Genomic DNA, 14813 nt, shown 5'->3' on the forward strand with positions numbered 1-14813 from the left:
TGTCACTTCTGTGGTGGTTGTAGAAGGCTCACCTATTAGAAGGCCGCAGATTCGGCATTCAGGATTGGATCCTGGTGACCACGGACGCCAGCCTGAGAGGCTGGGGAGCAGTCACACAAGGAAGAAACTTCCAGGGAGTATGGACGAGTCTGGAAAAGTCTCTTCACATAAACATTCTGGAACTAAGAGCAATCTACAATGCTCTAAGCCAGGCGGAACTTCTCCTGCAAGGAAAGCCGGTGTTGATTCAGTCGGACAACATCACGGCGGTCGCCCATGTAAACAGGCAGGGCGGCACAAGAAGCAGGAGTGCAATGGCAGAAGCTGCCAAGATTCTTCGCTGGGCGGAGAATCACGTGATAGCACTGTCAGCAGTGTTCATCCCGGGCGTGGACAACTGGGAAGCAGACTTCCTCAGCAGACACGATCTTCATCCGGGAGAGTGGGGTCTACATCCAGAAGTCTTCAACATGTTAATAGACCGTTGGGAAAGACCAATTGTAGACATGATGGCGTCTCGCCTCAACAAGAAACTGGACAAATATTGCGCCAGGTCAAGAGATCCACAGGCAATAGCTGTGGACGCACTGGTAACTCCTTGGGTGTACCAGTCAGTGTATGTGTTTCCTCCTCTGCCGCTCATACCAAAGGTATTGAAGATCATACGGCAAAGAAGAGTAAGAACAATACTAGTGGTTCCGGATTGGCCGAGAAGGACTTGGTATCCGGAACTTCAAGAGATGCTCACGGACGAACCGTGGCCTCTACCTCTGAGAAGGGACCTGCTACAGCAGGGTCCCTGTCTTTTTCAAGACTTACCGCGGCTGCGTTTGACGGCATGGCGGTTGAACGCCAGATCCTAAAAGGGAAAGGCATTCCAGAAGAAGTCATTCCTACCTTGATTAAGGCACGGAAGGAAGTCACCGTGAAACATTATCACCGCATTTGGCGAAAATATGTAGCGTGGTGCGAGGATCGGAGGGTTCCGACGGAGGAATTCCAACTGGGTCGTTTCCTACATTTCCTGCAATCAGGATTATCTATGGGTCTCAAATTGGGATCCATTAAGGTTCAAATTTCGGCCCTGTCAATATTCTTCCAAAAAGAATTGGCCTCTGTCCCTGAGGTCCAGACTTTTGTCAAGGGAGTACTGCATATACAGCCTCCTGTGGTGCCTCCGGTGGCACCGTGGGATCTAAATGTAGTTTTAGATTTCCTCAAATCCCATTGGTTTGAACCATTGAAAAAGGTGGATTTGAAATATCTCACATTGAAAGTGACTATGTTACTAGCCCTGGCCTCTGCCAGGAGAGTATCTGAATTGGCGGCTTTATCTTATAAAAGTCCTTATCTAATCTTCCATTCGGATAGGGCAGAACTGCGGACTCGTCCGCATTTTCTCCCTAAAGTGGTATCAGCATTTCATCTGAACCAACCTATTGTGGTGCCTGCGGCCACTAGCGACTTGGAGGACTCCAAGTTGTTGGACGTTGTCAGAGCCTTAAAAATATACATTGCAAGGACGGCTGGAGTCAGAAAATCTGACTCGCTGTTTATATTGTATGCACCCAACAAGTTGGGCGCACCTGCTTCTAAGCAGTCGATTGCTCGTTGGATTTGTAACACAATTCAACTTGCACATTCTGTGGCAGGCCTGCCACAGCCTAAAACTGTAAAAGCCCACTCCACAAGGAAGGTGGGCTCATCTTGGGCGGCTGCCCGAGGGGTCTCGGCATTACAACTCTGCCGAGCAGCTACGTGGTCGGGGGAGAACACGTTTGTAAAATTTTACAAATTTGATACCCTGGCAAAGGAGGACCTGGAGTTCTCTCATTCGGTGCTGCAGAGTCATCCGCACTCTCCCGCCCGTTTGGGAGCTTTGGTATAATCCCCATGGTCCTTTCAGGAACCCCAGCATCCACTTAGGACGATAGAGAAAATAAGAATTTACTTACCGATAATTCTATTTCTCGGAGTCCGTAGTGGATGCTGGGCGCCCATCCCAAGTGCGGATTATCTGCAATACTTGTACATAGTTATTGTTAACTAATTCGGGTTATTGTTAAGGAGCCATCTTTAAGAGGCCCTTTCTGTTGTCATACTGTTAACTGGGTTTAGATCACAAGTTGTACGGTGTGATTGGTGTGGCTGGTATGAGTCTTACCCGGGATTCAAAATGCCTCCCTTATTGTGTATGCTCGTCCGGGCACAGTACCTAACTGGAGTCTGGAGGAGGGTCATAGGGGGAGGAGCCAGTGCACACCACCTGACCTAGTAAAGCTTTACTTTTTTGTGCCCTGTCTCCTGCGGAGCCGCTATTCCCCATGGTCCTTTCAGGAACCCCAGCATCCACTACGGACTCCGAGAAATAGAATTATCGGTAAGTAAATTCTTATTATTTCATATGCAGATACAGCAGCAAACGCACACAGAAAATAGGCATACTGCATATCATTTACTCAGCAGAGTCAGCTTGTGCGTACTATAGTAATGCGAACAAAATGCATTTTCAGCAAAAAAAGACCCCGACACTAACAGAATTGCACGGGATCAGTCAGCTCACTCACGCCAGATATCTCCCGCTGAATGTATATTGAGGCAAGGAGAACACATCTGTATACAGTAATTGTGTTTTTTGTCAGCACCTTATTTTAGCTGATATTTGGGTAACATTGTGGCTTTTCAGCTAAAATAGCCCAGGACATGCTGGGACTTGTAATCTTACAACAGCTAGAACGCTACCGCTTTGACAATCTACTTTAGTCAAAATGTTCTGCATTTCATATGACCCAACTTGAGCCATGTCTTATCTGCACTTTTCTGTCCATCAAGTTGATCTGTCACTAGATTTCATGATGAACATTTCAGGCTGTTCCCATATTCTTTGCTCTATGCATGCATTGGACTACTACTAAATGACGTAGTCTGGTGGTTATCAAGACCAGCCTCAAGTACAAGACATGTTTTCAGGATTTCTGTATTAGGGATAATTACAGACCCAGCAAAATAAATCAACTCCTCTGTGCACAATTAAAGAAATCCAGAAAACAAGACCTGTTGGGGGTATTTGAGAACCTATGCTGTGTAGGCAATGATTACAGTAAGAGAGCTAGTAGCATATTTCAGCAGACCAACAATAGTTGTGCATAGACTGAACCAGTTATCTCAGTATAAATATTATGTGTTTCACTGCATCCTATCAGGAGAATAAATTGTGTTGGTCAACCAGAAGAAGCAGCTTCTCAGTATCCATAGCTATGACCTCGTAAGGCATTCCTTTGCAAAGACCATTATATTCTTGAATCTCGGTTTGAAATATTTTATATTGGTAGAAATGTTAATAAAGCAGGGATACTTTCCAGCAGAACCCACATAGCAGGACTCAGACCTCCATACAAAACAGTTTTTTGATCATTTTCTGTTTACAGAGCTTGTATAAATGCATTTGGATGTCTGCTTCATCGCACATCATTTTCATTAAATTAGAAAACATTCTATAAAAAAAAAAAAAAAAAAAAAAAAGTGTTTCATCATTAAAGCACCATTCTTGTGTGATCAGTCTCTTCATGCCCTAAAACAGGTTCTTAGAGTGCAACTTCCACCGAGTGAATAATTACTCTATATACTTCATAGGTTCAACCAGCAATCAGGAGAGTGCAGACCAGTGATGTCATACACTCCTAGAACTGTGATCAGCAGATGTCCCATGTCTCAGGCATGGTCATGGCTTCCTGTTCAGCCAATAAAATAGTACACTCTTACCCTGCACTGGTGAATTAATCCATGTAGCTGGGCCAGTAATATGTACACTCAGGCAAAAACCACCAATACTATCATAGTGAACGGACTTATCAGATACCTCACATCTGGTCTTTGGCCCATCAACTAGTTGTAATTGCTTCCGTCCTTCGACACTGAACCACAGCGCGATGCACCGGTTAATCCATATTTGTACAATCCTAGTGGTTGCTGGTGAGAAGACAGCATCTTTCATGAATGACGCTGTGAACTACACTACTAGATTGCACTGAGCTGGCACTTTGGTGTCAATCGTAAGGCTTCGTATTGCCCATCTCTGAACTAGCCTATGGTTTTCTAGCTATTCAAACATCCAAGTTCATTCCATCCAGTCTTCGTCTATAACAATTATTACAGGCAGACCGAATGTTTACCATTCGCTGACATGATAAAGTCTATTCTTTAGCCATCTGTAACTTGTATAGATTCTTGTTCTGCTACCTAGAGCAAGCACACAAAGTGAGCGTCACTGCTTTCTGATCAGTATGTCCCAAGTGTCTTTCCACCGCAGACTCCGCAACTCCGCCGGTGGCAGTGGGGGTTCACCGTAGGTCAGTGGGCTAAGCTTGCTGTACGTCAGGACGACACTGGAAATCCACACCAGCAGGAGGGCAGAAAACGTATTCTGCAGTGTGTCAGACCTGGAAGAAGAGCAAGGGAGAATGACATGAATTCACACCCACATGTACTGAAATATTGATGTTTACAGAAGTCATTACTAACAGCAGCTGCAGAGCATGCTATATCTCTTTTCCTAATGCACAATGACTACGATTAGGAATTATGCGCAAGCAGGATTGATTTAAAAATCAAGGCTGAACGCAGGCATACATACAGTACTTTGCAAAAGTTGTACGCAGGTGTGGAAAAAATGCTGCATAGTAAGGATGCTTTAAAAAGTAGAAGTGTTAATAATTGTAAATGATAAAACAGGATTTTAATACCTACCGGTAAATCCTTTTCTCCTAGTCCGTAGAGGATGCTGGGGTCCACTTCAGTACCATGGGGTATAGACTGTTCCGCAGGAGCCATGGGCACTTTAAGACTTTTCAAGGGTGTGAACTGGCTCCTCCCTCTATGCCCCTCCTCCAGACCTCAGTATAGGAACTGTGCCCAGGGAGACGGACATTTCGAGGAAAGGATTTACTTTTAAACGAATGGTGAGATTCATATCAGCTCACACATCAACCATGCCGCACAACATGGCATGTGTTAAGTTGAATGCCAACAGGCATGAACAATTGCAGCAACATGCTGAAAATAATCGTAACACAACACTCGTGTAACTACAAAACTAACAACTGCAGGTAAAGTACGCACTGGGTCGGGTGCCCAGCATCCTCTACGGACTAGGAGAAAAGGATTTACCGGTAGGTATTAAAATCCTGTTTTCTCATACGTCCTAGAGGATGCTGGGGTCCACTTCAGTACCATGTGGTTATACCAAAGCTCCAGTACAGGCGGGAGAGTGTGGATGACCCTGCAGCACCGATTGACCAAACGTACGGTCCTCATCGGCCAATGTGTCAAACTTCTAAAACTTTGCAAACGTGTTTGTGCCTGACCAAGTAGCTGCTCTGCAAAGTTCTAACGCCGAGACCCCCGGGCAGCCACCCAGGATGAGCCCACCTTTCTAGTAGAATGGGCATTGACCGACTTCGATATCGGCAATCCTGCCATGGAATGAGCGTGCTGAATCGTCCCTCTAATCCAGCGCGCAATGGTCTGCTTAGAAGCAGGACACCCAATCTTGTTGGGAGCATAGAAACAGAGCCTCTGTTTTCCAAACCCTAGCTGCTCTTGCGACATAAATTTTCAAAGCTCTAAACCACAGGTTCTCAAACTCGGTCCTCAGGACCCCACACGGTTCATGTTTTGAAGGTCACCTGTAGATTTTTAAAATGTGACAGTTGGTGATACACAGTGCAGCTGCTGGGTGACATGGAAAACGTGAACCGCGTGGGGTCCTGAGGACAGAGTTTGAGAACCACTGCTCTAAACACATCAAGAGACTTTGTCGCAGTGAAGGTGTCAGTAGCCACTGGCACCACAATAGGCTGGTTTATATGGAAAGACGAAACCACCTTCGGAAGAAATTGTTGGCGAGTTCTCAACTCCGCCCTATCTTCATGGAAGATCAGGTAAGGGCTCTTGTGAGACAAGGCCCCCAACTCAGACACCCGCCTTGCGGATGCCAAGGCCAATAGCATGACCACTTTCCAAGTGAGAAACTTCAATTCTATATCCTGTAGAGGTTCAAACCAATCCGATTGAAGGAATTGCAACACCACATTAAGGTCCCATGGTGCCACCGAAGGCACAAATGGAGGTTGTTGTGCAGCACCCCTTTCACGAACGTCTGAACTTCTGGAAGAGAGTCCAACTGTTTTTGAAAGAAAACCGAAAAGGCCGAAATCTGGAACTTGATTGAACCCAATCTTAGGCCCGCATCCACACCCGCCTGCAGAAAATGGAGAAAACGTCCCAAGTGAAACTCTTCCGTAGGAGCCTTCTTGGATTCACACCAAGACACATTTTCTCCAAATACGGTGGTAATGTCTAGACGTTCCTCCTTTCCTGGCCTAAATAAGAGTGGGAATGACTTCTTTGGGAATACCCTTAAGGGCTAGGATCCGGTGCTCAACAGCCATGCCATCAAACATAGCCGCGGTAAGTCTTGATACACACATGGCCCCTGCAGCAGCAGGTCCTCGCGAAGAGGAAGAGGCCGAGGATCTTCTACGAGCAACTCCTGAAGATCTGGATACCACGCCCTCCTTGGCCAGTCTAGGACAATGAGGATCGCTCGAACCCTTGTTCTTATGAGCTTGAGAACTTTTGGTATCAGTGGAAGTGGAGGGAAGACATACACCGACCGAAACACCCACTGTGACACCAGTACATCCACTGCTATTGCTTGAGGGTCTCTCGACCTGGAACAATATCTCTGAAGCTTCTTGTTGAGACGAGATGACATCATGTCTACTTGAGGAACACCCCAAAGACTTGTCACCTCTGCGAAGACTTCTTGGTGGAGGCCCCACTCTCCTGGATGGAGATCGTGTCTGCTGAGGAAGACTGCTTCCCAGTTGTCCACTCCCGGAATGAAAATTGCCGACAGAGTTCTTGCATGTCATTCTGCCCAGAGGAGGATCTTTGTCACCTCTGCCATTGCCGCTCTGCTTTTCGTTCCTCCCTGATGGTTTATGTACGCGACTGCTGTTACATTGTCCGACTGGATCTGCACGGGTTGATCTTGAAGAAGATGCCCTGCTTGTAGAAGGCCGTTGTAAATGGCTCTCAATTCCAGAACATTTATGTGAAGACAGGATTCCTGACTTGACCATTTTCCTTGGAAGCTTTTTCCCTGTGTGACTGCTCCCCAGCCTCGGGGACTTTCATCCGTGGTTACTAGGACCCAGTCCTGAATCCCGAACCTGCGTCCCTCTAATAGATGAGAACTGTGCAGCCACCACAGGAGCGAAATCCTGGCTTTGGAGGACAGGATTATCTTCTGGTGCATGTGTAGGTGGGATCCGGACCACTTGTCCAACAGGTCCCACTGGAATACTTTGGCATGGAATCGGCCAAACTGTATGGCCTCGTAGGCCGCTACCATCTTTCCCAACAACCGAATGCATTGATAGATCGACAGTTGTTGGTTTCAAAATCTGTTTGACCAACTCTGGATTTCCAGAGCCTTTTCTACTAGAAGAAATACCCTCTGTACTTCTGTGTCCAGTATCATCCCCAGAAAGGACAATCTTGTCGTCTGTTCCAACTGCGACTTCGGAAAATTCATGATCCAACCGTGTTGTTGGAGTACTGACAGGGAGAGTGTAATGTTCTGTACCAACCATTCCCAGGATCTCGCTTTTATCAGGAGAATTATATTGACTCCTTGTTGTCGAAGGAGGACCATAATTTCTGCCATCACCTTGGTGAATACCCTCGGTGCCGTGGAGAGTCCGAACGGCAACGTCTGGAACTGGTAATGGCAATCCTGTACTGCGAATCTCAGATAAGCTTGATGAGGAGGATAAATGGGAACATGCAAATAAGCATTTTTTATGTCTACTGACACCATGAAGTCCCCTTCCTCCAGACTGGAAATCACTGCCCTCAGAGATTCCATTTTGAACTTTAATCTTTTCAGGAGAGATTCAGAGATTTCAGGTTTAAAATTGGTCTGACCGAGCCGTCCGGCTTCGGAACTACAAAGAGGCTTGAATAAAAACCTTCTCCCTGTTGTGACAAAGGTACCAGGACAATGACCTGATCCTGACAATTTTTGAATTGCAGCTGTTACTGTCCGGAAGAGAAGCTGGCAAGGTCGATTTTAAAAATCGGCATAGGGGGACGTCTTGAAACTCCAGTTTGTATCCATGGGACACTATTTGCAAGACCCATGGGTCCAGGCAAAATTGAACCCAGAGCTGACTGAAAAGTTTCAGACGTGCTCCCACCCGAGCGGACTCCCGCACGGGAGCCCCAGCGTCATGCTGCAGATTTGGCAGAAGCAGGGGTTGATTTCTGCTCCTGCGTTCCTGGAGACGCTGTGGCCTTTTTTCCTCTTCCCCTCCCTCTACCTGCAAAGAAAGGTTAACCTTTACCCTTTTTGTATTTGTTGGGCTGAAAGGACTGCATCTGAGAGTGATGTGTCTTTTTTACCGACGCAGGGGCATAAGGCAAGAATGTAAACTTACCTGCGGTAGCCGCAGAGGCTAAAGAATCCAGCCCATCTCCAAACAAGGCCTCACCTTTATACGGGAGAGCCTCCATATTTCTTTTGGAATCTGCCTTAGCATTCCATTGGCGAATCCACAACGCCCTCCGAGCTGAGACTGCCATAGTAGTGGCTTTTGAACACAAGAGCCCAATATCTTTCATGGCTTCTAGCATGTATGCAGCAGCGTCTTTAATATGACCTAAGGTTAGGAGTAACTCGTCTCTATCTATCGTGTCAATTTCAGATGACAAGTTGTCTGACCATTTTTCGATAGCACTACTCCCCACGCACAAGCAATGGTGGGCCTGAGTAGTTTACCATTGGCCACATAAATAGATTTTAACGTAGTCTCCAACTTGTGGTCTGCCGGCTCCTTTAGTGAAGCCGTCCCAGGTGCAGGGAGAATCACCTTTTTAGTTAAACGTTACAGGGCACTGTCTAGAACGGGGGGTGACACATCTTTTCCTGTCCTCTGCCGAGAAGAGATAAGCAACCTCAATTCTTTTGGGAATCTGAAATTTCTTTTCAGGGTTTGCCCAAACTCCCTCAAAGAGTGTATTTAACTCGTGAGAAGGAGGGAAAGTTATGTTAATTTTCTTTTCCTTATAAAAATAAGCCTTCTCCTGAGGTAAAGGAGGGGCTTCCGTAACTTCTAAGACCTCCTTTATAGCAACAATCATATATTGAATGCTTTTTGCCAATTTTGGATCTATTCCCCTGGAATCACTAGTGTCGACACAGTAATCAGAGTCCGTGTCGGTATCAGTTTGTACTATTTGTGCAAATGGCCTCTTATGTAACCCAGAGGGATCCCCTGTGGATGACCAGGCAGAACTATGAAAAATCACATCTTACACTGATTTTCTCCAGTTTACTGCATGAGACTCAGACTTATCCAATCTCTTACTGATATGATTCACACTATCACGTAATTCTTTCACCCATTCAGGCTCGTGGTGTGTCGGCAGCACCACCACATTACAACTCTGTGTGCCTAAAATGGCTCCCTCAGGGGAAGGAGCTCCCTGCCTCAGACATGTCACACACGTGCACAACCACACCACAGACACTCCGGGACTTCCTATGCGAACCTATTTCTCGCACAGTGGGAAAATGAGTTCGTATGGGAGAACAACCAGTACTTAAGTAAGATCGTCTTATGGGCGAGGTATATTGACGATGTCATCCTCATATGGGATGGTACAACTATGGATCTGGAGAAATTTATCGAACAGCTCAATGACAATGTGTTTAATCTGGAATTCACGAGGGAAATTAGTAACTCCAGCGTGAATTTTCTAGATCTAACAGTATTCATTAGGGATAATAAAATAGAAACAAGAACATATACCAAGGAGGTGGATTGTAACAGCTATTTAAATTCTAAGAGTAATCACCACCCGAAATGGTTGTCTAACATCCCTAAGGGGCAAATGAAGCGGATCAGGAGAAACTGTTCCAGGAAAGAAGACTATGAAGAACAAACAGAGAAATTAATCAAGCAATTTGAGAATAAAAACTACGAAAGATCAATCTTGGATAAAAACAAAGAAGAAGTAGATATGACAGATAGAAAGGACCTCCTCTGTTATAAAGAGAAAAAGAACGTTCAAGATAACCTTCTGTTTCTAACAAACTACTCAAGTCAACGAAGCCTTCTAGAAAAAAGCATTTTTAAACATTGGCACATCTTGAAAGCTGACAAAGATCTGGAGGATATTATACCGAAGAACCCCAAGGTGGTCTTTAGAAGAGCTCCGACAATAAAGAATAAGATAGTAAAAGGGATTCTAAAGAAAGAGATGAAAGGGAAAGAAACTTGGTTAAAATAATCGGAACCAGGCTTCTATAATTGTCACAACTGCATAGCCTGTAGAAAAACCAAGAGTACATCGACGAAACCAGTTCGACAGTATATATCAAGAAAAACAGGGAAAGAATATAAAATAAATGGAAGAATTACCTGCAACACGAAAGGGGTGATTTATTTGCTAGTGTGCCCATGTGGGCTTCAATATGTAGGGAAGACGTATCGGAACCTACATATTAGAATTAATGAGCATCTAAATAATATAAAAAATAATAAAGAGAATCATAACATCCCAGAACATTTCACCAAGGAACACAAAAGTGACCCTTCAGGTCTGAAGTTTATAGGTATACAAATGGTAAAGAAACCCTGGAGAGGTGGGAACTGGAACGATCTACTACTAAAGGAAGAAGCAAGAATGATATTTAAATTAGGAACATTGATACCGGGGGGGCTCAATGTAGAATGGGATCTCAATCCTTTTTTAAAGGAGAATTGAGAAAAGACCGATCCCCTAGCTCATTACATACCTCTACTGTCCGAGGATTTGATTAATTCTTTGAAAAAAAATAAATATATTTTTAATATAGATTAATAATTTTTAATTCACTGTGTTTTGTGTTGTTTTGTCTGTGTCTTTGCTATATTTAAAAGATGAATATAGAAATCCCCAGGTTTAGAGTAAATCTATTGTCAAATACACAAGAACTTGGACTATATGGACAATGAATGAAAGAAAATAACATATAAACAATGGGGATAGTTTTATAATAATAAAGAACTATATCAGTCCAAATATATGAAATATAACTATCCACGATGCAGAATAATGTGTGGGCGGAAGTCATGCGGCCGATCAGGGCGGAACTGATTGAGTTAGGAACTGACGTATGGCTACAAGGAGTCATGACAACGCCGGACGCCATATGAAAAGAACAAGGGCGGAAGTGATGCGGCCAGGAGAGGAGGACCCCGTGGCCGAAGGGCGGAAGTTATAAACAGGAAGACAAAACGATACAACAGGAGTAAGGGCGGAAGTGATGACGGGAAATGGGCAGTAATCCCCACCCGTTGCTATGGGAACCGTAACCGAAGTGGGCGGTAGCGTTTACCCGTTTCTATGGGAACCGCAATCAAGCGGAGCATAAGAGGAGGAACAGAAGGTGCACTCAGTCATCCTGACGAAGCCTGCTAGACAGGCGAAACTAGTTGATGCTAGAGCACCACAACACGTCTGCCGGCGGACACCTGATGCTTTGCTCTCCTTACCACCTACGGATTTACAAGTAAGTTGCGGTGATTCCCAACTTTGAAGAACAAGTCAGGCTGTTATTGTATATGCTCTTGATTTAGATATGGACATTACCAGCCTGTTAGGATATTCCTGAGAAGGATACTGCAAACTATTCTGGACTTACCAGCTGATACACCAGAGAAGAGATTTAACATTCATATCCTTCAAGGTGTTAGACTTTTTACATTCATTTTTTTTGGAGAATTTATGTTTTATGTTGTATTGTCATGTATGTAGTATACCGGTATTAGGACTCACTTTACAATAGGTAGTAATTTGATTTTGTGTAGTAATGTTTTAAATTATATTTTAAATAAATATAGATTTATTCCAAATGGATGTGTGATTACTTGTTAACACAAATATCTGATACTAGCGTGATTTAACAACTAAAATAGAAGTGTTATCATCAGATGACATAGCGCTTGGGGTTTTTTGTCTTTGTCTTATAGGGGACAGGCCCACAGTAAAATCTGTCAGAAGGACACAAAGGATTTGCCAGCTCACAACCCAGCGCTAGTGATAAAAACCCTGTTTAACACAAAACTGCCCATAGACCTGTAGTGCTTTTATAATGATAAAATAAGATTTTACTTACCGGTAAATCTATTTCTCGTAGTCCGTAGTGGATGCTGGGGACTCCGTAAGGACCATGGGGATAGACGGGCTCCGCAGGAGACATGGGCACTTTAAAAAAGAATTTAGGTTCTGGTGTGCACTGGCTCCTCCCTCTATGCCACTCCTCCAGACCTCAGTTAGAGAAACTGTGCCCAGAAGAGCCGACAGTACAAGGAAAGGATTTTGGTAATCCAGGGCAAGATTCATACCAGCCACACCAATCACACCGTATAACATGTGAAAACAACCAGTTAACAGCATGACAAACGACAGAGCATCAGGTCAAACCCTAATGCAACCATAACATAACCCTTTTGAAGCAATAACTATATAAAAGCATTGCAGAAGAAGTCCGCACTTGGGACGGGCGCCCAGCATCCACTACGGACTACGAGAAATAGATTTACCGGTAAGTAAAATCTTATTTTCTCTAACATCCTAGTGGATGCTGGGGACTCCGTAAGGACCATGGGGATTATACCAAAGCTCCCAAACGGGCAGGAGAGTGCGGATGACTCTGCAGCACCGATTGAGCAAACAAGAAGTCCTCCTCAGCCAGGGTATCAAACTTGTAGAACTTTGCAAAAGTGTTTGAACCTGACCAAGTAGCCGCTCGGCAAAGTTGTAATGCCGAGACCCCTCGGGCAGCCGCCCAAGAAGAGCCCACCTTCCTAGTGGAATGGGCCTTAACTGATTTTGGCAGCGGCAATCCAGCCGCAGAATGAGTCTGCTGAATCGTGTTACAGATCCAGCGAGCAATAGTTTGCTTTGAAGCAGGAGCACCAAGCTTGTTGGATGCATACAGGATAAACAACGACTGTTTTCCTGACCCTAGCCGTTCTGGCTACATAAACCTTCAAAGCCCTGACCACATCCAGCAAGTCAGTAGTAGCCACAGGCACCACAATAGGTTGGTTTATATGAAAAGATGAAACCACTTTCGGCAGAAATTGCGGACGGGTCCGCAATTCCGCTCTATCCACATGGAAAACCAGACAGGGGCTTTTATGTGACAAAGCCGCCAACTCTGACACACGCCTAGCCGAAGCCAAGGCTAATAGCATGACCACCTTCCACGTGAGATATTTCAACTCCACCGTTTTAAGTGGTTCAAACCAGTGGGATTTCAGGAAACTTAACACCACGTTAAGATCCCAAGGTGCCACTGGAGGCACAAAAGGAGAATGAATATGCAGCACTCCCTTTACAAACGTCTGAACTTCAGGTAGAGAAGCCAACTCCTTTTGAAAGAAAATGGATAGGGCCGAAATCTGGACCTTAATGGAACCCAATTTTAGGCCCAAATTCACTCTGGACTGTAGGAAGTGAAGGAAACGGCCCAGCTGGAATTCCTCCGTAGGAGCATTCCTGGCCTCACACCAAGCAACATATTTTCGCCATATACGGTGATGATGAGCTGTCACGTCCTTCCTAGCCTTTATCAGCGTAGGAATGACCTCATCCGGAATGCCTTTCTCTGCTAGGATCCGGCGTTCAACCGCCATGCCGTCAAACGCAGCCGCGGTAAGTCTTGGAACAGACAGGGCCCCTGTTGCAACAAGTCCTGTCGTAGAGGAAGAGGCCACGGGTCCTCTGTGAGCATTTCTTGCAGATCTGGATACCAAGTCCTTCGTGGCCAATCTGGAACAATGAGGATTGTTCTCTCACCTCTTTCTTATTATCCTCAGCACCTTGGGTATGAGAGGAAGAGGAGGAAATACATAGACCGACTGGAACACCCACCGTGTGACCAGGGCGTCCACAGCTATCGCCTGAAGGTCTCTTGACCTGGCGCAATACCTCTGTAGCTTTTTGTTGAGGCGGGATGCCATCATGTCCACCTGTGGCAGTTCCCACCAACTTGTAATCTGTGTGAAGACTTCCTGATGAAGTCCCCACTCTACCGGGTGGAGGTCGTGTCTGCTGAGGAAGTCTGCTTCCCAGTTGTCCACTCCCGGGATGAACACTGCTGACAGTGCGCTTACGTGATTCTCCGCCCAGCGAAGAATTCTGGTGGCTTCCGCCATCGCCAACCTGCTCCTTGTGCCGCCTTGTCGGTTTACATGAGCCACTGCGGTGATGTTGTCTGACTGAATCAGAACCGGTTGGTCGCGAAGCAGGGTCTCCGCTTGACGTAGGGCGTTTTATATGGCCCTTAGTTCCAGGATGTTGATGTGAAGGCAAGTCTCTTGACTTGACCACAGACCTTGGAAATTTCTTCCCTGTGTGACTGTTCCCCAACTTCGGAGGCTTGCATCCGTGGTCACCAGGACCCAGTCCTGAATGCCGAATCTGCGGCCCTCGAGAAGGTGAGCGCTCTGCAGCCACCACAGGAGTGACACCCTGGCCCTGGGGGATAGGGTGATTAACTGATGCATCTGAAGATGTGATCCGGACCACTTGTCCAGTAAGTCCCATTGAAAGGTCCTCGCATGGAACCTGCCGAAGGGAATGGCCTCGTATGATGCCACCATCTTTCCCAGGACTCGAGTGCAGTGATGTACTGACACCTGTTTTGGTTTTAATAGGTTCCTGACCAGTGTCATGAGTTCCTGAGCTTTTTC

At 45.6% G+C, this 14813-nt stretch overlaps 1 protein-coding gene across 4 annotated transcripts in view; it reads right to left on the minus strand.

The window, feature by feature from the left end:
- Positions 1-3305: 3305 nt before the first annotated feature.
- POMT1 (protein O-mannosyltransferase 1) overlaps positions 3306-14813 on the minus strand; it is a 191574-nt gene continuing 180066 nt past the window's right edge. For all 4 annotated transcript variants that reach the window (XM_063936870.1, XM_063936871.1, XM_063936868.1 and 1 more), the window contains one exon: positions 3306-4439. In XM_063936870.1, the coding sequence (XP_063792940.1) occupies positions 4265-4439 (175 nt within the window). In that variant the 3' untranslated portion in view covers positions 3306-4264. The remainder of the gene's footprint in view (positions 4440-14813) is intronic.

This window comes from Pseudophryne corroboree, chromosome 8, assembly GCF_028390025.1.
Source record: "Pseudophryne corroboree isolate aPseCor3 chromosome 8, aPseCor3.hap2, whole genome shotgun sequence".
Classification (NCBI taxonomy): domain Eukaryota; kingdom Metazoa; phylum Chordata; class Amphibia; order Anura; family Myobatrachidae; genus Pseudophryne; species Pseudophryne corroboree.